The sequence below is a fragment of the Diadema antillarum genome, unplaced genomic scaffold (assembly GCF_040938485.1).
Source record: "Diadema antillarum isolate AM-2024a unplaced genomic scaffold, OU_Dant_1.0 seq00000533_RagTag, whole genome shotgun sequence".
Taxonomy (NCBI): domain Eukaryota; kingdom Metazoa; phylum Echinodermata; class Echinoidea; order Diadematoida; family Diadematidae; genus Diadema; species Diadema antillarum.
Window position 1 is genome coordinate 114,854 of NW_027271484.1, and position 25,788 is coordinate 140,641.

Below are 25,788 nucleotides of genomic sequence, written 5' to 3' on the forward strand. Positions count from 1 at the left end.
TCACCAAATATCTGCTTTATGTTTGTTGTAATTTGTACTACAAAAATGTTGAAAAAGGAGGGCATCGAACAAAATGTATTGAGGAAATTAATTGTCTTTGAAGTTTATGTTCTGTCATTTCTACAGGAACTATAGGTGCTTATACAAAATCATCAATTCCTAACAGTACACGACATGCTGCAAGAATCGTGATTTGAAAGTTGGACAGAAGGTGAATAAGATATCACATATTTGATTTTAAAACAGTTCACAAATACACACATATAGACATTATGCACAGCTGGCTTCAGGAATTTTACCATCCAAATTATTGGGACTTTTAGCCATCTTCTTTTGCAAAAGCCATACCGTTACTCCTCCAAACTGTAGTTAGACTTCAAAGCCAAGTATGACCAGATATTATTTATAATCACTCACAGAGGTACCTGGTAAATCTACACAAGTCTATTGGAGAAAGGTTGGAGGTAGTACAGTCAAAACAGTTCTGTGTGATACCTTACCTGTGAACACACTGGGAACTTTGGACATGAAGCTTTTCACCGTCCGCACGGGGACTCCATTCCTTTCATCCTGCATACACTGTATCAACTTTTCAATCTGAAAACAAGTGACAGGGAATGCGCATATATAAAATGTAATGTTGACATTGTAGGCATTTTCACAGCACAAGAGCTGGCACATTCATGCAAAGGAATATGAAGTCTTTATAAAGTTTTAAGTCACACTAAAATTCAATAAAAAGAATACACCCAAATGCAGAATAGACCCAAATGCAGAATAGAAGATCAATTTTATTCATTTGTTAATAATATTCATAAACTCACTCTTCTGCTGTATGGTTACTACTTTTCATATTTTCTTCTTGTGAAAATATGTATGGTCTCACAGACATACAGCTGTACGAAGCCCACTTACCTCTTGTGAGCACTTACAGATAAGTTGCCAAATCTGTTTCCTTCTTGTACCCTTTTCTCACTATAACTGTTATTTTATATTACTTTATCAATAGACCAGAATTTGATCAATCAATTCTCACTTTTTTGGGACAAATTATCAGCAATCATAACTTCGGCGAGTGTGAGCTTAGTAATAGATGTAAGCGTAGAAGTGTGAAAATCAAAGAGCACAGAGTGAAAAGTCCAGTGATAGACCACAAATATTGAATGCAGATGATCCTGCACTTCAAAACAATATCTTTCTAGATGTAAGAAAGTGAAACAATGTGAGCACCTGTTTTAACTGTAGACTTATCTTCTTGAAGTCTATCGTTGATGCTGCTTGTTACTACTTCAAGTACTGCCAGCATGAAATTTTCCCATCTTATGTTTTTATTCATCAATGACATTTCTGTGTGTGTATTAGACCGCTAATATGAGTAATTGAGTAGTTCTTCATCCAAGGTTCTGCTGATCTGACCTCCAGTCCTTGGGAATGACATGGTGTACCTCAAGTCACTGTAACAAACTGAGAGAAGCCTCCTATTGCCATGAAGCCATACTTACTCTGACGCATGGAGATCAAAAGATGCTATGTAGGCCTATATAACCTGCTACATCTTGAATGTACCTTTAATATACTGTACCATAAGATTGTTTTCAAATCCTGTTATTTCACTCACACTGCAACTTCAAAAAATGATTTTAAGCACTAACTAGAGCATCCTACGGTTAACTGTTCTTAATGTTCACGTGGTTGTAATCAATTTGGTCTCAACCTATTTTTGCTACATTAATTTGTATTTAACACGAGTCCAAAAATACCTTTAAAATGAACTTGAATGACATGGGCAATAGCACCTCCCCCATCTACTTGTATCACTGTTTTTTCCTTATCCTCAGAAGGCAGTAAATCATTGCACCACTGGAGATAATAGGCTTTCAACAGTTAAGGATCATACCTGTAGTATTACCATGTTAATTGTTTACCTTAATGACCTGAATCAAAATCAGACTTACAGCAAGAAAAATCATGTAATTTCAAAGTTTCATATTTTTACCAAAGAATATCAGTCACAATTCCATAAGCAAATTAGCTAATGTGATGATGTCATCAAATCTTTTTCATCAATTTTCACGTAAGAACCATTTTTTTTCTTTTCCCAACCAAATGAAAGACACCAAATTGCTTAAGATTTGTTCACAGGTCAGTCAGAGCAGTGATTGCATTATCATTTCATCTAAACTGCATTTGTTTGCAACTACTGTCACTGTTTTGTGACAATGCAGAAATGTAAAATTCCCAAACTTTCTTTCTGTAGATCAAATGCTGATGGAACCTCTCCCACTCTTCCATTCTGGGGTTGTTGATATTGTTGTTTTAATTTTACTCTGGTAAAGATGGTGGGAATTTGCTCTTTAGAATATAGGGAAGACTTGCAAGTATACTTTTGAATACGTTATGGTGATTATTTGAGTACCTGCCACCTGTTCACCCTTTCAGCGCTTTGAGTGCTGATTCCACCAAAAACCCCATAGCATTGTACATACTGTCTAAAGTTCTTGGCACAAAATGGGTTAATAAATACCCCCTACCCCACTGATGTCTTAAAAGAAATTATTGTAAGGCATAGTTGAATGTATAATCTACAGTAGGTAAATTAAAAAAACTTTTGTTGAACCTATAGAAGGATCCATAGAAGTATTGAATGAAGAATATTTGCCTCTCTGTGAAGACATTGACTAAGTGTCTACAATTTATTTCCACCGCAAAATTGGCACCTTACTAGTGGTTAGCACCTGCCCTATACTGTAAAACACTATATTTTTTGCGGCATGAAATTATCGCGAATTGGAGCTGATGGCCTTATTCGCTGCATGAAATTTTTGCAAGTTGCCTCTAACATTCAATGCATATAGTGTAGACAAGATCTTTAGCATGCATTTTAATTTCACGAAAGTCTGCTCTCACGAAAATTTGTGAAATCAAAATGCACGCGAACATTCCTCGTTTTACAGTATGTATACCGACATGTATGCCATGGACTGAACAATCAAAAGACAGTATTAGTTCATAATTAATTCAACACTTCTAGAATGAAGTGTGAAATTAATAAAGAAGATAACAAATACAGTGGACTCCCGTTATAACGAAGTCCTCGGGACCGGCAATTTTCTTTCGTTATATCAAAATTTTGTTATAACCGAGCAAATAAACAATAGAAATACAGAGTAGATAATGTTGTGGCCCAAATCTTTACTTCGTTGTAACCGGAATTTCGTCATAACCGTGTTCATTATAATGGGAGTGCACTGTATCTTGAAAAATGTTACTCTTAGAGAGATCATGATCAACAGCTCCACTCTTTATGAAAGAATACATTGATCTATGCAATATTTTATTTAGTTTGCCCTTTCAGCTCACGTCAGAATTCAAACATGTCATTTGTGATAGATTTGCAAACCGTTTTTGAAGACAAATATTTCACAAACAAAAAAAGTGCACTTGGTCAAATGATTTGCATTTCTGGTGATGCTCAATTACAACTCTTGTAAAAGTACTACCCATATTCTCCTTGGGCACAAAAAGAAACAAATGCAAAAAGCATTGTAATAAGTGTTTATTCTATTTTAAAAAAAGTTATAAATGTAACAATTTCTATCACACACATTCACTCTTCAATGAAGTAACACCAGAGAAATATCAAATTGTCTCTGGGAAATTCAATATTGTCTGAAGTATACAGTGGTAGTGGTGAAGGGGTGGGGTGGATCCATTTTGATGTAAGTTAAAACACAATGAGGTAAAAATCTGTGGTTAAATAGCATCCATTCAATGCTATGCCACTGTCAAACTTATCTGAAGTTCTCCTGCGTACTTGCTAGAAATGTAACAAACATGTACCCACATACATGTAATTACAGTGGTGCCAGCAAAACCCCTGGTATCAGCTTGAATGCTGAAACACACACACACGCACAAGTACACACACACACACACACACGCACAAGTGCGCACACATTTGCATCAGGGAGAACAACCACAATACAACTCATCACATACGGGCGATATGAAGACACCCTAAAACACACTCCTACCACACACTTGGACAAAATTACATACCCACAAGCACACACACATACACACACAGACATTTTTACAAGGGAAGGTTTTTGCACAACCATGTAGAGTGCTCAACTCGCAATCTGCACAAACACACACAGACACACAGACACAGACACACACACACACACACACACATACTCGAGTATCAAGACGATGGAACATCATTTGCTTGTTACTGCATACAATGTGGCGCGTACTTCTCACCACTGTGTTGCCAGCACTCTGGCTTTGTGATACAAATTTGCCCATGTGCGTCACTGCATTGATTACACAGCCATTTTCGGCACTGGCATTGCATTTCTCTCTTTGCCATACCCCCCCCCCCCCCCCCCCCCCCATTTTCATATCATTTGTTTTCTGTATCTCTACCCCTCCCTTTTCTCTATACAAATATATATATAGGCCTATCATACATATATTTCTTTTTTTTTCCTTTTTGTATTGTCAAGTCACTGAACATGTCATGTTTGTAAATAATGTTAGCAATCTCGGTTAGCTGTGGCATCTTGTGTTTCATGTGAAAGCATTAACTCTGAATGACATACTATTCTATATCTCATAGTTGCCTTTGTTTGTGATTTTTTTTTGAGGAGGCCTAAGTGCAAATTAAGTAAATGTATAGGAAATTTCATAATGAAAATAGAGATTCTTGAATTCCAACATAATCCAATATTTTGTCTTTAAGCCACTGGAATACACGGTTTCATCTCATGAAGATCTTATAACCATTAACAAATAGACCAAGTGATCTCTCCGTCATTCATCTTAGCATTTGATTTTGTCCCAATATGTTTAATATCTAAGAGTCGATGGTTCTATTTGTTTAAAAAAAAAAAGGACCAGCACATGATTTGCATACTGAATGTTTTTTGTTGCGGACTAGTACACTGATACCCCATGAATGCACACAATTTGAAATCAATTTTTTACTCTCCTGCTTCTTAGCCCTCCTCTATTTGATGTTGACACACCCTTGCATGATGATACAGCAATTTTCATCAAAGAACATTAATTGCATTTGGAATTAAAGTACTGTACAAAAGACTTTTTAATGATTCTTCAGTATCATCCCATTCATAAATCCCACTTGCATGGCAATATATTCTTATCTACTGTATCTTTCATCTAAATTCTTTTAGGGATACTCCCAAATTTGTAGTTCTATGTCATAAATGCTCCTCTTGATTTTACTCAGACCTTTGGTTACCCATTAATGTTTCCTCACTTTCTTTATGTCTCTATTTCTCCACTGTACTCTCACAGCATTTTCAAGAGTGTTACGCAAGAAGAAAAGTGGTGAATACTGCATATTTTCTGTAAAAATTCATTACAGGAACAACATTGTCCTAGGTGAAGTTTTTAATACACAGGAAGGTCCAGATTAGTTTCAAATGATGCAATGTGCAGTTGTGCTGAAAAGTGAGCAAACTCATTCTTTTACAAGCCCACACAGGCCTTCTCATTTCGCACATTACAGGCAGATCATATTCAAAGTCTATATACGATGTAAATATAGCGAGGGAAATATTTAGCAAGCTCCCAGACAACCCCATATCAGCATTTGAGGTTGCTGAGCGGTCATTTCATCACAGGGCAGCTGACACATAACTGTGAAAGACTGCCGTGCATGATACCATCTTGTAACATGACACAACAATGTCACTCATCGTCACAATCTACTCTTCGTGTTCAGCTAAAGCAATGCACGGCATCCCCACAGGGGCACCAGAGATCTCTTGAGGAGTGAGAGCAAGATAAGCTTCATCCATGACTGAAGACTGACTTGAGGGACAGAAATAGGTCTTTCAAATTGCACACTATCAATTTTCATTATTCTTCCATATACTCCATCATATTCAGAGTGTCCAACATACCTGGGAAAGAGGTCTTCCAGCAATTTTATTTGTTCGAGAGGCAACACAGCAAGACATTCTCTAGTTACACATCTTTTGACAAAGCGACTAAAATCACTAATGTAATTTCAAGGAGACAATCCCATAGGGCAGATAAGTCCCTATTACATTATCAATACGTATATCTCTATTGTGCAAATATAAACTCACATGCATATGCAATGATATACAAATGCAATATATTATATGACAAAACATGTATAGCATATGTTAATTTGTATACACATTGACATGCACACTCTTAACATGATTTTAGTCTTTGTAATTCTTGACCTCATTTCATCAAACTAATAAGGAGTGAATGCAGATATCAATTATATTGTTTCCCATTTTTTTCTTAAGGTAGATGACTAAAAAGAAACTGACATCAGAGATACAGAGCACTGAAATCTCAAACCATGGAATGTTATCCCAAATCAAAAATAATACATCAGCAGGAGATTGGAACAGCATCTGTACAATGTCCACTACTTGAAAAAAAAAATAATATCAGGGCTTTTTTCATAAGACAAACAGCCAGAAAATAGAATTAGATAAGCCAAAATGTAGAATAATGAAGTGAAAACAGAAAAACGTTTACCGGCGAAGGAAATTCTAGAAGTGTGCTTCAACGTGTGCTAAACCCATTTCTCTATTGCTGTCACATTGAAATTTATATAATTCTCAAATACAGGTGTTAATGCCTCATTACAGGGGTGCAGTATGCAGACAAGAGGAAAAAAATGCAAATAGGAGCTTGCCAGATGTATGTGATTTCACCTCATTTTCTGGATCAATAAATGACATTTGAACAAAACAAATACAGTGGCTGTCACCATCCTTTACTCGACCCTCACCAACGGTTGAAGCAGGTGGTAGTGTAATTGCATAGACATCATGCAATGTGTAAATGTGGCCCGTTCTTAGATGACAATTTACCTTGTACATAGATTCATGTCATAGATAAGGCCTGTAAAGAATTTATCTCATATATTATCATTTCCATGCTGTACAGAACACGTTACTTTATGATTTTGCACATGATTTCATATCTGCAGTAGATGGAGGTGTGACATAACATTATGATCACACATACATGTATTTCATGTAAGCACCTAAAATATGTTTATATGTATAATACATATATATATACACACACACACACACACACACACACTCACATGTGATACTGTACATTATAAACAAACAGTGCACTCAAATAGTTGCCAAGTTGCATACATCCCTTTCGAAATAGATGGTACGTACTAGAACTTCAACACATCTCAATGTATAGTTCATCTATCAGTTTCCATATATTATCTACAACAATTTAGGTGATTGTACATGGACATAAGGTTCTACTACAGGCATGTCCAAATCTCTAGTCAAAGGAAAAGGTTTTACTGATTTCTGTGTTTTGATTTGAAATTTGACCAGTTTAGTTGATATTGCTATACCATCATCGCTCGTTAGCAATGGGCGTGTTCAACAAAGTCACTCTATACACTAAAAACAATCTTTTATTGTAACAACAAGAACTTTAAAAGGAATCGAAAATGTATGCATGGTTTTCAAAGCTCTCACAATTGCTTGCAAGTATACTTCATTAAAAATTCCCAAATTATACTGCATATGTAAAATTATCTTTTTTCTTTTTGTTTCCACCAGTGGAATCAACGATTAGCCACTGACTTTGGCTCGATATTTTCCAGGGTCACAGGCTGTCGGTAAGCTCAGTTTTGTCACTGAGGAAACATAAAAGGTCAAACTTGTTCCTGTTTTAATTCATCTCAATCTAATCACACAGCTCCACCAAATATTGACACGTAGACACAATGAATGGGCTAAAGGTAATGGCCTTAACATTTCAGGCACAATTCAGGCAGAATGGTGAAATAATTGAAAGTTGATTTGATACTGTGCTGTCCTTCAATCAAAAGCGTGTATAATCAAAATTCTATATAATCAAAACCTTGTATAAAATCTCACTACACGACTCGTATACCCCTCTCTTTCTATCATTTCATTCTTTTTTTTTCATATTGACTTTTTACATTTTTTTTTTTTTTGGGGGGGAACAGATATCACTCATCTTGATATGTTTTTTCTGCACATGTTCCTTACTACACAACTGAATCTGAATTGTCATTTAATTTGTCATTATTTTGTACAAAGTTATATATGTCTATGTGTGTGCTGGCCAAACACCATGCACAATGAAATTGTTCCTTCCTAGAAGAATCATGAAATCATTTTTTTTCCTGTCCATGGAATTTATTTATGATATAATTGCATAATAGGAGAACTGATTTCTTCATAATTGAGTAAAACTTAATTCTATTCCTAGCATAACTGCTGGTTTGCTGGAAATAATATATGGTTTGGTATTTGCATTAAACTTCCTTGTAAATACTACATCTTGAAAGACATTCATAGTCAATGTGCACATGTGTGTGTGGATGTATGTCAGGATGAACAGAAAATAACAAAGGAAATGGCTCCAATATTCATCTCATATCCTCAACAACACTTGTTTTTCTTCATCAAAATCATTCTGTTGTCATTTCGGGATGTGAAATGGACACATTCGAATGAAAGTTGTGGTGGCATTGACTAACCCATTCAATATATTACATGGGTTAGTCAAATACCGGTTAGCGATTGGCTAAACACAGTCACATGATGGAGGCACATTGGTTATGTTCGCACATGGGCAGAACATTTTTGTAACATTCTCCCATGGGAAAACATTTTCATGTAACAAATGACAAACGATACCGAACAATTGAACGATCATATTTTTCATGCAATTGATAGGATAAATTTGCCTATTCCATACGATGTGAAAAAGCAGATTTGACTAACCCATATAATGTAACAGATGATGACTTTAGTTGTCGGGAACATGTACCAAACGTTCCACCCTCAGGGTTTGAAATGCTATTTTGGGAGGCTATAAGTCCCTCAATAGCATTTCAAACCCTTCGGGTGGAACATTCGGTATGTTCCTTCCCCCGCCAGTCATCATATATGGGCAAGTCCAAGATAACACGCACGTTACGTATGGGACATTCAGAGACTTTTATGACCTGAAAAATAGTGTTAATGGCTTTTGATCATATTAAACTTTATCATGGTGATTGATATCTAGGAGAAGTATAATCATGCAAAAAATGGAGAAAAATGACCTTCACAATTATATTCTAGAAGAGAAAATATGTGCCGTTACGTATGGGACCAGAAAAATTTTGTTTTTTTGAACATTTTTTTCAACCTCAAAACTCTCTGAAAGTATTTCATTCTACAACTTGTAACTCATTGTGATGAAAGTCACAACACTCAAGATTATCACAGGTAAGTTTCGTGTCATTAGGCAAAAAGCTCTAATTACAGGTTCTAATTAAAGACAGACATGACGTGTTACGTATGGGACAGTTACGTATGGGACAGTTTGTCCCCCATTCATTTAGTGTGTGAAGAACCATGTTTATGGGTATTTTGCATAATTATTGAAGTAAAATCAGTTGAAACTACTCAAATACTGATCCAGATTGTCAAGGAAACAATATTCCCCAAATATTCACCATCATAATCATATTCAATCATATTTTTATATTTTTATGACCAACCTGAGTATGCATGCCCTTTGTCCCCCATTCGTTTAGTGTGTGGAGAGACATGTTTATGGGTATTTTGCAAAGTAATTTTGCAAAATACCCATAAACAAATTTTTGCATAATTATTGAAATGAATCAGTTGAAACTACTCAAATACTGATCCAGTAAAGGGAACAATATTCCCCAAAGATTTACCATCATAATCATATTTAATCATATTCTATATTTTTATGACCAACCTGAGTGTGTATGCCCTATTTTTATCAGGATAGTTACTACTGAAAAATTGACTAGTTTAAAGTGTTTACTTCCATTGATGAAGGGCAGTTTGCCATTTCGTTTCAATAAAACACAATTTGACACAAGAAATATTAATTTTTATAAATAAGCAATACCTGCTGCGTGGAACCCCAGTGATCGAGTAGATATGATGTCTGTCTAGCAGTCAGGTCATTGATTCGAGTCACACCTCAGTATGTATACCCATGAACTATTATTGAAACCTGAATAAGGACAATTTGTGTATCACTTGCAATTAAAAAAAAATCATTTTACTTTATATTTTTTTTAAATATTTATATTACAAGCATTTCAAATTGGATCTCCATCACTAAACTCTGAATTCCTCTAGTCTTAGGATTGTATGCTCTTTAGTAATTCATATAATTGGTTTCCAATCATCTCATTAAATGTTGAAAACTGAATCCCCATTTCTGCAAAAAAACTATACCATCCCTTTAATGCTGATTTTTCATTCTGTATTTTGCCATTTTCCCCTCCCCCTTTCTGAAAATTGTTCAGTCAAGTACATGTATTGTTTAAAGTGTCTATAACTCAAAAAGTAGCCACAATGTTGGGATGCTTTCTTCAGGATGATTGACCATTTGTGTACTGAGAGACCTTCCCAGCTAGCTACATGCATTCACATGCATTATGTATGAGGATGTCCCATACGTAACGCATTTGTCCCATACGTAACATTATTTCAATGCCTAATAAAAAATATTCCTTTTACTGTTTTTTCTTTTTTCTATGGTATTTAATTTCTCTAAACAATAAATTAGAACTTTCCAAAAGGGCATTAATATAACCTTAGCAATTTCAGAAAAAACCTAAAAAAATGACCTCAATTTGTTACGTATGGGACATCTCATGATAGGACACGAGCTAATTTGCATATTCATTTGCATAATCCCTAAATTTTCATACCAAGTTAAACTATTTGATGAACTTCTTATGTCCACATATTAATCAAATATCATTTGCTTTCCTTTGAATTAATATGAATTTTTATAAATGTCCCATACGTAACGCTGTGTTTCACATTTATGCAAATGAAGCCCTTGAAATTTGCATAAATTTACAAAATATATTTTTTTCCTCCATGGAAATCAAAACTTCAAATCATAAGCTTCAAAATGATACCAAACATGTCAATATTAAGCAAAGATGAAATTTTGCCTTCTGAGGGGACCTTATCTTGGACTTGCCCATATATAATGATTTGACTTTGAAACATCTTTTAACCCATTTAAGACTAGTCATGAGTATGTTCAGAAGAGTGTATATGGGAAATGCATGTTACATGGCAAATGAGCTCATCCTTGTTGGGTCAAGTTCAAACAGCCAGATTTAGATCATCTATGCATTAAATGGCATTTCATATGCAAAAAAAAATTGAATTAGTCATTTCTTTCTGCTTAATTCCTTCTTCTACTTCTCCTCCCCCCCCCCCCCTTCATTCTCTTTGTAAATGCTATTTCTTTTGTTGGAGGACTTATTGTGGATTTCAGTTTCATGTGAGGTACAAACATTTTATCATGTATTGTCAACACATTTTTTTGGTTGATCCATGCTAAAAATGTATGTATCACATCATTATCGCACTGGTATCAATCTGGCCGAGATGTAAGCCCTAACATTTTAAGTCACAAGAGGGGAAAGAAAAATTATCAACAGAGAATTTAGAAGCCATTCACACACACACACACACACACACACACACACACGCACACACACGCATAGATATTGCAGTGCTGTTCAGAGTGGCCCGACTAGTAAGTCTCACTCTATTTTCGGGCACACACATGTTTGTGCCACGCACCAGCTGATTGCGAACACAAAACCATTCACTGTTTTTGGTTTATACGACAGCTTAATCTGAAGTTTGAACGTGTGATCACTCTAGCACCTAAGAGTACATAAGCAGCATCAATTTTGTGGGTGTAAAGGACTTCAATTCCTAGAAAATCAAGCCCATGTAATGTTCTTGCATGAAAAGAAGATGGAGGAAAAAGGATTTCTACACGATAATTTCTGTTGCTGGGACCTGCAATAATGTAGTCTTTTGAAGTGTTTCACATTTGAATAATGCATTGCATTCACTTGAAATGAGCTCAAAATATGTTAAGTTCTTGGAAAAGTTTCATGTGACTACTTGGAAGGGGTTTTGTCTCATCAACCGAACAGTGAACTGGCATAGAAACAGTCTGAAACTCTTATGGAATAGTTCTCTTAACTTCTAATTGTACCTGAAGTTCTTGTTCATTGTATAAGGCATCTCACTATGAATGAGTGTATTGGAGTGGTATTACAATTCACCTAGATTTGGATTAGTGTTATCACACTTTTTCTAGGCATAATCATATTTTGATAATAATGGACAATCACATGTTGCACAGTAGAAATGTGATGTAGTTTCATGGGTATTTCACAATGTAAAAACTCTCCCTTTAGATAAGAAAGGCATGTCTGGAAAGGAATTCTAGAATGTTTTTTAAACTTCTGTAAACTGCCACATAGATGATTAAATCTGCACTATATATCTACTAAATTGCTAAATCTTACAGTTGGTTCCTTATAGTTGCTACCACAGAAAATAGTTGCTTTGATTTCAAGGTACCCAAGTCTTTTACACTCTTGTGTCTCAGTCCATATTTAAAGGCACACAGACCTGGAATTGAAGAGGGTGCAGTTGCATAATTTTGATGCTTACCCATCACAAGCATTCCCAAAATACGAATAAAATAGAGTTGTATGGTGAGTATATTAAAAATTGTCAATATAACATCAATCTCAGTTTGTCTCTTGATTCAGTCATTGTTCTTGCTGATACAGCATATAGGAAATGGTAAACGACTACTGCTTCTGTACACAAGAGAGTGCATGCTATACACACCTGCGATCTACTTTGATTGACATTTAACCAGCTTTAAATCAGTCTTCATAATGAAGATGGTGGCAATCATCACTCTATCCATCAGTGACCTTTTTAATACCAAGTCCGTATGCCTCTAATTCTGAACAATGTATCCTGTACTTTAATAGCATAGGCCTATGTGTAGTATACATCATGGTGAGCAATATGGAAATGAGCCTTGACAAAAATGACAATTCTTTAAACAAACGTAACATTTTGGATTTTGCAACTTTGCTTACTGCCTAAAACATATCTTAGCGAGTCTCTATTTAAAATCATATGTCATCTGTAAAAACCCCTGGAGAAATCTTTCAATTCTGCAATCCCCAGGGCAATAGTAAATACTTTCCCCCTGGAAATAACATGTGCATTAGTGATGCTGAGAGGTGACCGTGGCTTTATGTGATCATACAATGGCTGACTGGAGAGCAGTGTATTCACATGATGTCCTTCGCATGAACTGTTGTATAACCATATTGCCCAGCAGAAGAGAGAGAGAGAGAGAATGCTGGTTGGGTAATACTAAGGTACTCCCATACATTAGGTTCTTAACCTGTTGAGGATGGGTTGATTTTGCTAAAGCACACATTTCCCATAGACACCTGCCCATCCAAGTATAACATACTCGGGACTCGTCTTCAACTAAGAGTATTAATGACTTTCTGGATACTGAGTAGTAAAGACCCTAATAGTAGATTCTGCCCTATTATTGTCTGGAGGAGAAATTTATGGACCCCCCCCCCCAAAAAAAAAAAAAAAACTATGTGTATGTACAAAACCACATTATCTTTATTTGCATTTTTTTTAATCCTTTCTAGGTTATCAGCTGCATTTTGTGACATACTTTTGCTCCCTCCACATGATTGTATTTGCAAAATATACTTTTTAAATAGCCTACATGTTTTCAATTTTTTTTAAGTTTCTTATAGAGAAGAGAAAGTACCCCAGGTGTAATTCACCCATTCCTTGGAAGATCAACCAGATCTAAATATTTTGTTACTCTCCTTCTATTACCTTCTATTCATCTTAATCTTCAGAATAGGAAATGCCACATTGCTTTTGAGCAGATACCCATGGCCTTTTCACACAGGGTATACATGTGTGTGTACTTGCAGAGTGTTTCCCAGCTGTTTGTCCAAGTCTGCAATTGCTGGTACACTTCAGCTACCGGTAAGTTTGATTGTAATTTCATCTGCATAGAATAACCACTGCATGAAGACAATGTAAAACCCAACATAGTGGTGCTAACCACAAGTAACATATACTTGTAGTCTGCTATACAGCAGCCTTACTCAATTCACACTTTTTTTTTTCATGTGGATCAGCAGTACACACAAAGCCTTTTATGGGTATACACTTTTCTCTTGTAAGTAGCTAATATTCAAACAACACCTACCACATAAAGGGTATGGAACTGAGCAACCAAGTAAATAGTTTGTGAATATAACCTTTGAAGTTTATGTATATGAAAGCATAAATGTGATTAGTTATCTATATATATATATAATTGGCTAATATATTTTACCATAGTAACACATAGTAACATGCTTCACTGAGGCCTATAACCTTTGTATTTTCTAAACATTCTTAGACTTTAAAAAGTGCACAGAGGGCACTTATATATATGCTTGTATGTATACACATGTACATATACATATATATACAAATGTTTATATATATATATATATATATATACATATATATATATATATATATATATATATATATATATATAACCAATTTTTGCCTTGATTTGAGAACTCAAAGTTTGATATAAAATCAACATATTTTTATGACTTTTGTGCTCTAATATCTCAGGTCACGAATAATGCTTGGCTTATTATGTGCAGTGACATTTAAGGACATGATGTAACCACAGACTCAACTTCATTACATCTTTCCTGAACTACTGTCATGCAATCTGCTTGGAATATTGTCTCAAGAAAATTGTTAAAAAAAGTTAAAGCACTGTCTGCATATTCTCCCTCCTGTGAATTGAAATGTCACACTGTTATTTTTTTTTATTGAGGAAATTATGTCATTAAGTGTATAAATGCTTTTTGAATCTTCACGTGCACTTTGAAATGTATGGAAATTAACTCTAAAACTTTGACTCATTTTAAAGATCATGCAATCACATGTCACATTTTAAAAAGATCATACTATATTTTTCTGAGTTTTCCAACACACTGTTGATCTTAAAGAATCTAAACCTGATTTTGGACTTTGATGTAGAGTTAATGCTGCTCTCCCTCTCTCTCTCTCTCTCTCTCTCTCTCTGAAGTAAAATACACTTGTGACATGATAACTATAGAAGAGCTAAATGTCCTATATTTCTTGAGTAATCACATAAACAAACACATGTAGAATTTGCATTGAGATCTCATTCAAACCATTGATTTGTCTTGAACTCTCGTCAGCCAACAGCTCATTTTAACTTCACAACAACAAGTAAAATGAGAATATCAAGACATTGTAAGGTCTTGAAAATTTAAGGGAAAAAAATCAGAATCAACAGATAAACAGCTGAGAAGCTGAAGAACCTGGACACACTGCAATGCCCAAAAAATCATAAACTTCCAGTCGCATGTCAGAGAAGTGGAATTTGAATGCATTTCCACTTCCTTTGATCTGTCAATTCCTGTCCATCCCTTCCAGAGCTGCTCCTTGCCATCTGCGCAGTTGGCACTCCAATCGCCGAAAACAAAGAGGGGTAAATATCGATGTGACTCACGCAGGGCAATTAGCCTTGTGCAAACAACAGGTCCATAACAACAGGAGGTGTGACATGCCAGGCACAAGGTGATGAAATATTGATACATGCCGGAGGATTAACGCCTGGGGCTGAATTTATTGGATGGAGGGCAGTGATTGCAAAGGCAATCAGCTTCCTCTTTCTCTGGCTCTATCAGTGAGTTTGAGGCATAATGGTGGTATTACAGACTGTGCTTTCTCTTTTTTTGCCGTTTTCTTTTAAAATCTTTTAGCTACCCTAAGTTTTCGCAAATCGGCAAAAGATAACAATCTCTGTTTAGTCTCATCAGTAAATAAATGTACTGTCAATGGCTAAATAAAAGCAGTGATAAAAAGTGGAAGGATGTTTGTGAGTTCTTGATGAGATATGAATATGCTACATTTGAAATGCCTCAGTCTTAATAAATGTTTTGAAACCTCCTCACGAATAATTCAACTGATGAAATGAAATGGCTTACTTGCAACAGAGATTGTGTAAATCAAACCTTCATATATATACCAAGACAAGGCATTATCATCTTCATTAGAAATCACTGTATCATTTCACACCAAATTACAAAGACATTCTAGAAAAGATGGGAATGATGTTAAATAGATGGTATATTTTTGGTTAAGTTGTGGGATTAAGATTTTAACTTTTCTGAGAGATAATTAGAAACCATTTATCATATTATTATAGAGCACACAATTCTAAGTGGAATTCAAAGTTAATTAGATGAAAATCAGTTTTGAAATGGCTGAAATATCCAAAGACAAAGTAAAAACAAAGTGGTCTTAATAAATGATGGGTCCCATCTTTCATTAGGACCTTTGTTTTTTGATATCTCAACCATTTCAAAACCAATTTTTGTCAAATAAACTTTGAATTCCTCTTTATAGAATTGTATGCTCTTTCATATTTCATGAGAAGTTTCCCATCTCAAAAAGAAAAAAGATAAAAAAAGATAAAAATGGAAACCTGAAGTCCCATCTCAATTGAATCTATACTTTAAATGCTTGGCTCTTTAATGAGAACATTTTTCTGTATCCATTTCACAACCAGTAAATGAAGAGGTTTTGATGGGTATGCCCTGTAGTAATTTATTGTCTTATGATTTTTTGTTTTTGTTTAACCAATTCACATCCATCTGTCTTTTGATATTCACATGTAACACATAGCAATGGGAATAAGAATGCAGTGTCACGTAAAGGTCTAGTACAAAATGAGTGCAAAGTAAACCTAGCAAACCATGCAGGCATTATATTTCACAAAGCCTAATTTTGTTTTAATTGAAAGCATAATTAAGCACATCATTGAAACCAGAACTCCCATACCACAGTCAATTGGTGTTCCCATATGAATTCTATGCACTTGATAGCTGACTGATCTTCAACCTCAGACACAAGAGTGCATGCAATATCTGATCATCAGAGGATATACAATAACTCATTAATTTCAATCATTGTGTATTTATTGTGACAAAATAAACTGTACCACATGTCTGCCTGTTAGTAACATTGTTCTTTTTTTAATAATGGCACAGTTAATGTGAAAAAGTAAACTATAAATATAGTACACTCCAATCTATTTATGATTATGAAGTGTTTAGCAGAGAAGATGGCAAGTAAAAGCTGTGTCTTGATCACATGGTCACATTATGAACATACTGGCTATTCTACCAATTCTACAATGTCCATTACTCATGCTAGAGTACACTTTTATCTATAAAAATAGTGCATGTACACTCAAACCAGACATACATACACACACACACACACACACACACACACACACACACACACACACACATCCTGTCTCCTAGCATGTCTTCATCCTAAAGTGTGGTTCATGTCATATGTTCAAATTTCACACCAGTACAACCCAAGGAACCTGATGACGACAGTACTGCACGCACTGATAACGAGAACAAACAATGTCTGTTCTTTCCATGCCAGCTGTGTGGCGTTTTGGAGAGACAGCAAGGTCCACTTCTGCGGAGTCTATTCTGTCATCATCGCAAAAAGTCAAATTATGTCATCATAAGGATGCCCTACAGGCAAATGTATGACATATTTCACAAAATGTATATATATATTTTTTTTTTCATCAAGAAGAGAAAGTTACTCATGTAAACTGTCTATGGCACTGGTAGAAATATGGTCATGCTACAATTTTCACACACAGAGTTTACATTTTTATTAACTTGGATACTTAAATGCAAAAGAGGGTGATTTGCAACAGACAAAACACCTTATATCACATTATGCTAATATACATTATGAGATGTCAATGTAGCATTTCAAATATGATTTTATAATTCTCCAGCTGCATTTTATTCCTTCACTCTAAAATCTCCAAATCAAATGAGTACTGTTAATCCCACATTTACTTCCTGAACTTAACCCTTCAACAAGACTGTCAGTATGTATATTTGCAATGACAAGATGATGAAAACTCTAACGTTACTATCTTTTGCGTTTGATTGAGATGCTTGTGAAAAAAAAAGATAAAGTTTGCTGATCATTGCTAAACACTCAGTTCAAACCATCCTACTCTACCTTCATGCCCAATGAAACACTATTCTATATCGAGCATTTAACCCAATCATACTTGTAATCAATAATGTTTGTCTCTCAAAATGTAGAACAACTCGTAGATAGTGCTCAGAATTCACCTTCCTAATTCCCAAAACAACTGGATATTGGTGAACAAAATGAAATGCTATAGACTTTATGTGTACCTACACCTTACCATGTAAAACAGCCCATCATATTACATTGATCCTAGCTCTTTACATCATATTCTTTTATCATTGAATGAAGGGCAATGAAATAAAGAATAAGCTCTATATTCGCAACTTACATAAAATTACAGTATAATACTGTGTACCTAATACTCAGTGTACTTAAAATTTCTTAGTCCTTGAAATGAAGGTGAATTACAATTTTCTAATCTTACAGGCATGATTGATAACATTAACTGCCTTTCAGTCTCAGTGTTGCAGTTCAAGATAATGCATACTTACCCTTTTTATCCTAACGAACAAAGATTACTCTATGAAAAAAAAAAACCCTTATGAAAAAATACAACCTTGCCTCAAAAAGGGTGAAGAGGAATATTCTGAAGATTGGCTTGTATGACTTCCCACTTAACAGATGATTTTGTCCTCAGTTCTTAGACATAAAGGTTAGAGAACCTCTATCTAGAATAAACTGCTGGGGGTATCCGGCAAATACCAGTAGATTGCATAATTGGCTGAACTGGCTAATTGTACCTCAAAAGAAATACATGTACCTGTGAGGCAAAGACATTTCATTAATCCTCTTGTGAGTATGCTAAAGTTCAGTGTACATAGATTTGTTGCGATAGGAAATATGCAACGAGTATAGGATGCCTATTCTCAATTCAAATCTCTGAATGATCACAAAGAGAGAATAGAAAAAAGACAAAATGTCTTGCTGAGACCTAGGGGCATCTTGAGATGATAGTTTAGAGGGCTCTAAAAACCTGTAAACATACCCAATTATTGTCATGAATGATAGCAAGGAATCACATTAAACATAAAAACATCACATTGATAAAAAGCCTGCATACAAAGGAGGTCATAAACACATGATTTTAATTTTGTAGTTGTGAGCACTTATGTGAGTACTCCTTTGAATTCAAATGTTTCTTTGTATACCTATATCTAATTGTGATTCTTCTTTTCTTTCCGTTTGATGTCTGTTTGTACACATACATATAAATGTGTGTGGATGGCATAATGCTTTGTGTATGAAAGTAAATGAAATTGGCTTTTCTTACCATCAATCTTATAAAAATTGCACACAATTAGGGCCTTGCAAATTTCATATTAATTTCTTTCTAATCCAGTGAGATAACAAAAACCTTGTTCAACCTTTGTCTTACTATACCACCTAAAGAAAACTGACATGCAGTCTTCTTTAATCTACAATGTTCGTGGCTTGGATATTTTTTCCCACTGCATATTTCTCTTACAGCGGTCACACATGTATACCATCATCTTATTCTCAAGTTACACTCAAGTTCTTGTTTTCTTCTGATAACTGCTGAAAGAATACATTAAATGTTAGAAATGGAGTGGGTACATCAGATCACCAGCTGGTTCTTGAGACAGATGTGACAAGAGATTCCTTTTCACACCACAGCTAATACCAGGATTACAAAGTCCATGAGCTTTCTCATGCAGAGATATTTCATACTGTAACTGCCTCACTTCTAAAATCTAAAGAGAGTGAACATGACAGTCAGTCTGAGGTATAATCATATTGTAGCATGTTGAGCATGACACAGAATGTCTCTTGACGAATAGTAAAATCGCAGCTTAATGCATCCCTAAAAAAAAATGCACAAAGAGAAACCCCCCTTAATGACCCTATGCAAAATGTCTCCCTCCCTCCAATGTAGCTTGTCTCGATCCAATGTCACCACAGTGTATCTTTTCATCTGATCTGCTGGTATTGTATTTCAAAAATATTGCTGGTACCTGGTCATGCACAAATGTCTTTAATTTTGTACACACTGGGCCCTTTGAACTATACATGTATAGCATATGTCTGCTCTGTATTCTATACACTCTGCCTCCCATATCTGTGTAACAGTCAACATATTTCCACAGACTAAAATCAAAAACATCTGTGTCTACAAAATAGAATAGACACATATTAAATTCTAACCCTATCTTATATAAAGCATTGACAGCCTTCATAAAATACTATATTCACTAAGATCTGCAATGAGCAGTGTATCATCAGATTCTTATTTCAAACAGAAGCAGCAACACTGAATCCTAAAAGGTAATGCAAAAAACAAACAAAAAACAAACAAAAAAACTAGAACAACACCTGAAAACAGCTGTTCCATTCATGTAACTCTCTACAGCAATCCAGTCTTATCACATATACATGTGGTAATGGTTGCATACATATTTGGGCACATGTTCATACCAACATAAACTACTGCCCATATGTCCACAAGATAACTATGCACAGTTAACAAAATGTCCCCTCTCATTCCCTGAGGTCATGTCAACTTGTGCAATGATTTATGCTGCATGCTATTTATTCAACAGATATCTGCAATTTTTGGAATGAATTTTTAAGGATTGATATTGAAATTCAAGACAATCGTCATTCAAGCTTTATTCATGCAAAACTGTGGCCAGCTAAAGGAAAATGTCAGAGGACTTACAATGTTTATGGTATCTTTCAAATCTGCTCCCTTATACTGGTCATCTGAAATTCTGAGCTACTAAACAAGACAAGGTTGCATCAGCATATAACAGAAAGTAAATCATTTGACATCCTTTTACTATCTGACAGCTCTGAATTAAGATTGATATTTTGTTGGTTTTTGTAAAATCTATATTGTGTTTCTCTGTTCAGATCAGGGTGAACACATACCGGTACTTAATTATATCAAATTTATATATAAAAATATTAAGGTGATCATAAAAAAAATGCTTTTTTTTATTTCACTTACAAATATAACATTCTTGCATCTATAGGTAGAACCATAAATCTTACAAGCTGCAAGACATCCTCTGCCAGAACAAACATCGACCATTATGCGGTGTCACTGAAAAGTAATACATGTGTACTTCACTCACAATCATAATATCTGTCAATGTAAACAGATATACCATGGACATAATGTTGTGAGTTGAGAATCAAACTGTTTTCTTGTTATAATACTTTGCATTCTCTGCATTTACCAAATCTCATTTTATGATTCAAGCTGTCTTTACCTTTACATGAAATATGTAATTATGGTGCTCTAACAGTCAATCTAAAACAATTTTGAAAAAATCAACTGGATGATATTGTCATACTTTCTATTATTATAATCATCTTGTAATTATGCTTTTTTAATTGACTTCATGAGAAACACAAATCCAACTGACTTTCACAGAAAATAGTGAAAATGACCACTAGGTGTCGACCACTGTATCAGTGTATGGAAAGCAGTACCACAATATGAATTTTTCCAACACTGGCTATAATTCCTGATTGGACTATCTTCTGTGGTATGCTGTGGTGACTGATATGTGTTTATCAATGTAGATGTGCACCAACTGTTGTCCTTCAATTTCTGACTTTGGTTTTGTCCTCTCTGTATTTTCTCCAGGAACAGAGTAGACTCAACAAAGGAAGGCAAGGATTTTCAAGGATTTTTAATCATTTTACCTCCGTCAAAGGAGGAGGTTATGTTTTCATTACCGTTTGTTTGTTTGTTTGTCCGTGTGCAAAATAACTCAAAAAGTAGTGAACTGATCTGGATGAAACTTACACGAAAGGTTGAGAATGACACAAGTAACAAATGATTAAATTTTGGTAGCAATCCAAGAGGTTTTGGGGGGAATTTATGAAGGGTTTTTGATATTTTGACAGGTAGGGTCAATGAACTTGGGAGTTCAAGCTGCGCATTTTTTAGGTTTTCAAATGCGCACTAAAGTGCGTGCTCTAGTTTCTGCTAGGGTGAGGCGCGCTGCGCAGCTGAGGGTTTATGACATAACAAAGGCTTCTATATTGGGAAATCGGGCGATTTTTCAGCATGTATACCTATGGGTGGAAATCACTGATCTCTATGGAAGAGCCCAAAGAGCTTTTCCCCAGTGGTGGAGAGGAGAAAAATCTCTGTGGGAAGAGCAAGATCATCGGGGGAAAGTAGCTGCTTGGCGGAGGTCTGCGCTCTATATAAGAGTGCTTTTCTAGTTTTTTAATATTTTGACATGATTTCAGGAAGATATCTGTTTTGCTGCTCAATTTGTCTCTCAGATTTCCTGATTCTCAGTAAAATTGTTACTTGATTGTGACCAGAATATATGCAGCTTGACATGCTGATATTGGGATGTAAAAAAAAAACAAACAAACAGTGGCCACTGGGTTTTAACCCACTGAGGACGAGTCCCAAGTATTTTCGGGCAGGTGTCTATGGGAAATGCGTGTTGTAGCAAAATCAGCCGGTCCTCAGTGGGTTAAAGGACAGGTGGACAGTGATAGAAAAGTCTTTTGCACATAATTTCTTACTTCATTAAAAAAGATGGAATCATTTGGTAAATTTATTTTTTTCTCAGTTTGTTGTTTTGTTTTTGAGTTGGAAGGATTCTCAGTGGCCTTTAAGTATGGCACACAATGTATTGTCGTAGACTAATTGGCCACTCAATAACTATGCCACAAGTACAAATACAAACAATGCTCTTCACGTCATTTCCTACTAAATGTTTTTATCCCTCAACGTATTCAGTACCAGTATTACTGGGCTTGCTAATGAAACAGGGTCACCAGAAACGTGCAGCAGACATGAGGGAAACTGTCATAACAGCCAGACATCCTTGCTCAATGGCTCATTATCTCGACAGTCTGTCTCACAATAATATGTGCATGTTTACCATTACACAGATAATCTGAATTTTAAGGCGTACACAATATGCTGTTATTCATGTTTGTCCCATCTTGTTTCTCTCGAGCACTTGTAAGCCAGGTTGTTATCTACTGGTTCCATGGCCTGTTACTGGCAAACTTTGTCGTCTCAGACATTAAAAAAATAGAAAGATGTTTGTAGCTTGATTATAATTTTGCTTCATTTGATCAGATTTTTGGTTTTATTTCCACTACATACAAGTGAAGTAATTACAAGATTCAGTAGATATTTTACACTGCATGACATTATTCTCTGAAGCACATGAAAGTGCCAGAAAGGGAACAGTAACTTTTGCTACCTTGAGGAGATTTGGCTCTATGTATGTTTAAAAGAAGACTCTGTTTTGTCCAATCCAACTTCAGTCTTGATAGTAAGTCTATAACATACAAGCTGTATTTTATGATTATTGTCAAAGATAAAATTTCAGGCACAGACAAATTTACAAAATGCATGTATGTACTATGTACCCATTGATCAAGAGAACAAGATTGCTGCTAACAAGCATCTATGATATCACAGGAAAATAATAGACACAGGATATCACATCTCTATTTTTCATGTCTTGTGCTTTTCCACTGTACCATCTTTGAGAAAAAAAAAATGTTATAGAAAGCACACCTAGAGTCCAACTTCTCTGCTTTGATGCCATTATCTCAAAATCTTCGTCTTTCCCACCGAATTGAATTTCTCCCATTCTTACTGTGTGTCTTCCGCCCAAAATACATCTTCTCTCACTTGAAATTTAGCTTTCTCTTGCCCACCTACCTTTTTAAAAACGAGAACTAAATTCAAACAAATTAAAAATATTCATGATGTTTATCATGGAATATACTCTATTGAGTTTTGTCAGATGTGTTAAAAATAAGGCTAAGGTATCACCTGAGAGCATTGATAACCATAGAGCTTTTTGGATTCCATCACAAAGGATGTCAAGAACACATCGTGTGCGCACATTTAAGTGATCAGTCTGAAGTTGGCTAGTTGATCCAAGCCGGAGAATCACTATACTTATTTGATTCTCTGAGCAAGGCATTGAGAGCTCTTACTTCAGGGTCCCATTTCATAAAAGATGTAAGGATAGCAACTCTTGCTGGAATAACTTCTTCCAATAGAAGCAGCCAATCATGAATCTGGATTCTTGTCATTACTATATGACCATTGCCATTCTAGCAAGAGTTGCCATCATATCAAATATATTTTTGATATCATTTTATGAAATGGGGCCCAGGAATCAAACTAATCTAAGAATGGGAACTTTAATGACTGTTATATTTCTGTTTTGAAACTATTGAATTCAATATTTCATAACAAGAAATCTAACCTATAGGAAAAGGGAAATCAATAATTCTGTCACAAGAAGAACTCTTCTTGTGTGATAAACTATGCACAAGGTATCCAATGAAAGAGGCGTATTTGATTTTCACAATATCTGGTAGACAAATGAATGATTAACAAGCAAAGTGGAAATTGATAGGAGTGCAAGACCTGAAATACAAACATACACATAAACACACACCCACACCCACACACACAATCACACACAACACGGATATGTGTCAACAGCAAATACTCCTCTTTTGGGTTTTAAAAGAAACAGAAGTGAATAGATGTCGGGGATTTGTTGTTTTTTTTTTTCTCGCTTTGATATACCTTGCGATAAACGATGAGGTTCGGATGAGCACACTCTTCATCCCCAGCTCCGTTGACGCGTCGCCAATGTGCCATTTTCTGCATAATTTACACCTGTCCTCTTCCACACAGACTCCTGCTTCACACAGCAGCGCACTGTGTATGCACCCGCTGGTGAGAACCACCGATCAAACTGTCTTCAACTCCGGCCCACGTCCAGGTATTACAGACTGTTTTTCACACACTCCTGTCAAGTAGCGGCGTGTAACACTATCAAATACTTTGGTTCCTTGACCCTTTTCCCTCATAAAAACACCGGCAATTAGATTTTAATGGAAAATTTCTGGATCAACAACAGCGACGGAATTTCTTTAGAAATCATCCCAGGAAGAGCAAATCCCAGACAAGCATGTACCGGCAGACGAAGTCGTTTCCACAGTATCCTGAGAAATGGGTATCAAATCACAGTGTATTCCAAGTATCAGATCCAAAACATGGCCTGATTGCAAGTAATTACCAGCAAATTTTGCGTACTTTGATCCCGAACAACAGCTGAAGAAATGAACGTGGGAATGGTGGTTGTCTCCATTTCATTCGCTACGTTGCTATCGGACGTAGAAAGCGTGTGCGTTATGTGGTCGATCCGTTTTCCCATAGAGTGCACGACGTATAATGCATGCTCCAAACGTGTATTGCGTATCCGAGGCTGATAGTCGACAAACCACAAGGGCACTACACTAATTCGAGTTTGACAGCTGGTCGCGGAGTAGTATAATTACTATCTCTCATCTCACAAGCAGGCACAAGAAAAGATTAAAAAACCTAGCCCTTGTCCACTAAAGACACAGTTCTTCTGTGAGAGCATTACTACAATCTGTTATGCCTCTCGCACGAGTTTAAATCAGTCTGTTTCCAACGTTGCAATGTGGATTCCGCGGCGGTGACGGCCATACCTACATAGTCGTACATACCTTGCAACCCGTGTATTATGTTGCTGAGGCACTGCGGGCCGGGGCTCGCTACACGGAGTGTACGAATAATGATGCAGCCGTGAATATATATACGCCCGTCCCGCGCGGGCATATATTATCTTATGCAAAAAGATGGAGGGCTTTTCCCATTCCCCTATGAACCTGAATATCATCATAATGATATGCTTTCCCATTATCTCAGCAGCCGCTTGGTTGAATTTTCATCAACACAAGAGAAACG

At 35.7% G+C, this 25,788-nt stretch overlaps 1 protein-coding gene across 7 annotated transcripts in view; it reads right to left on the bottom strand.

Moving 5' to 3' along the window:
- LOC139734578 (regulator of G-protein signaling 7-like) overlaps positions 1-25,510 on the bottom strand; it is a 97,149-nt gene extending 71,639 nt beyond the window's left edge. For all 7 annotated transcript variants that reach the window (XM_071645358.1, XM_071645352.1, XM_071645353.1 and 4 more), the window contains exons 1-2: positions 24,598-25,510; positions 501-597 (exon numbers count right to left, since the gene is read on the bottom strand). In XM_071645358.1, the coding sequence (XP_071501459.1) occupies positions 501-597; positions 24,598-24,681 (181 nt within the window). In that variant the 5' untranslated portion in view covers positions 24,682-25,510. The remainder of the gene's footprint in view (positions 1-500; positions 598-24,597) is intronic.
- Between the last annotated feature and the right edge of the window lie 278 nt (positions 25,511-25,788).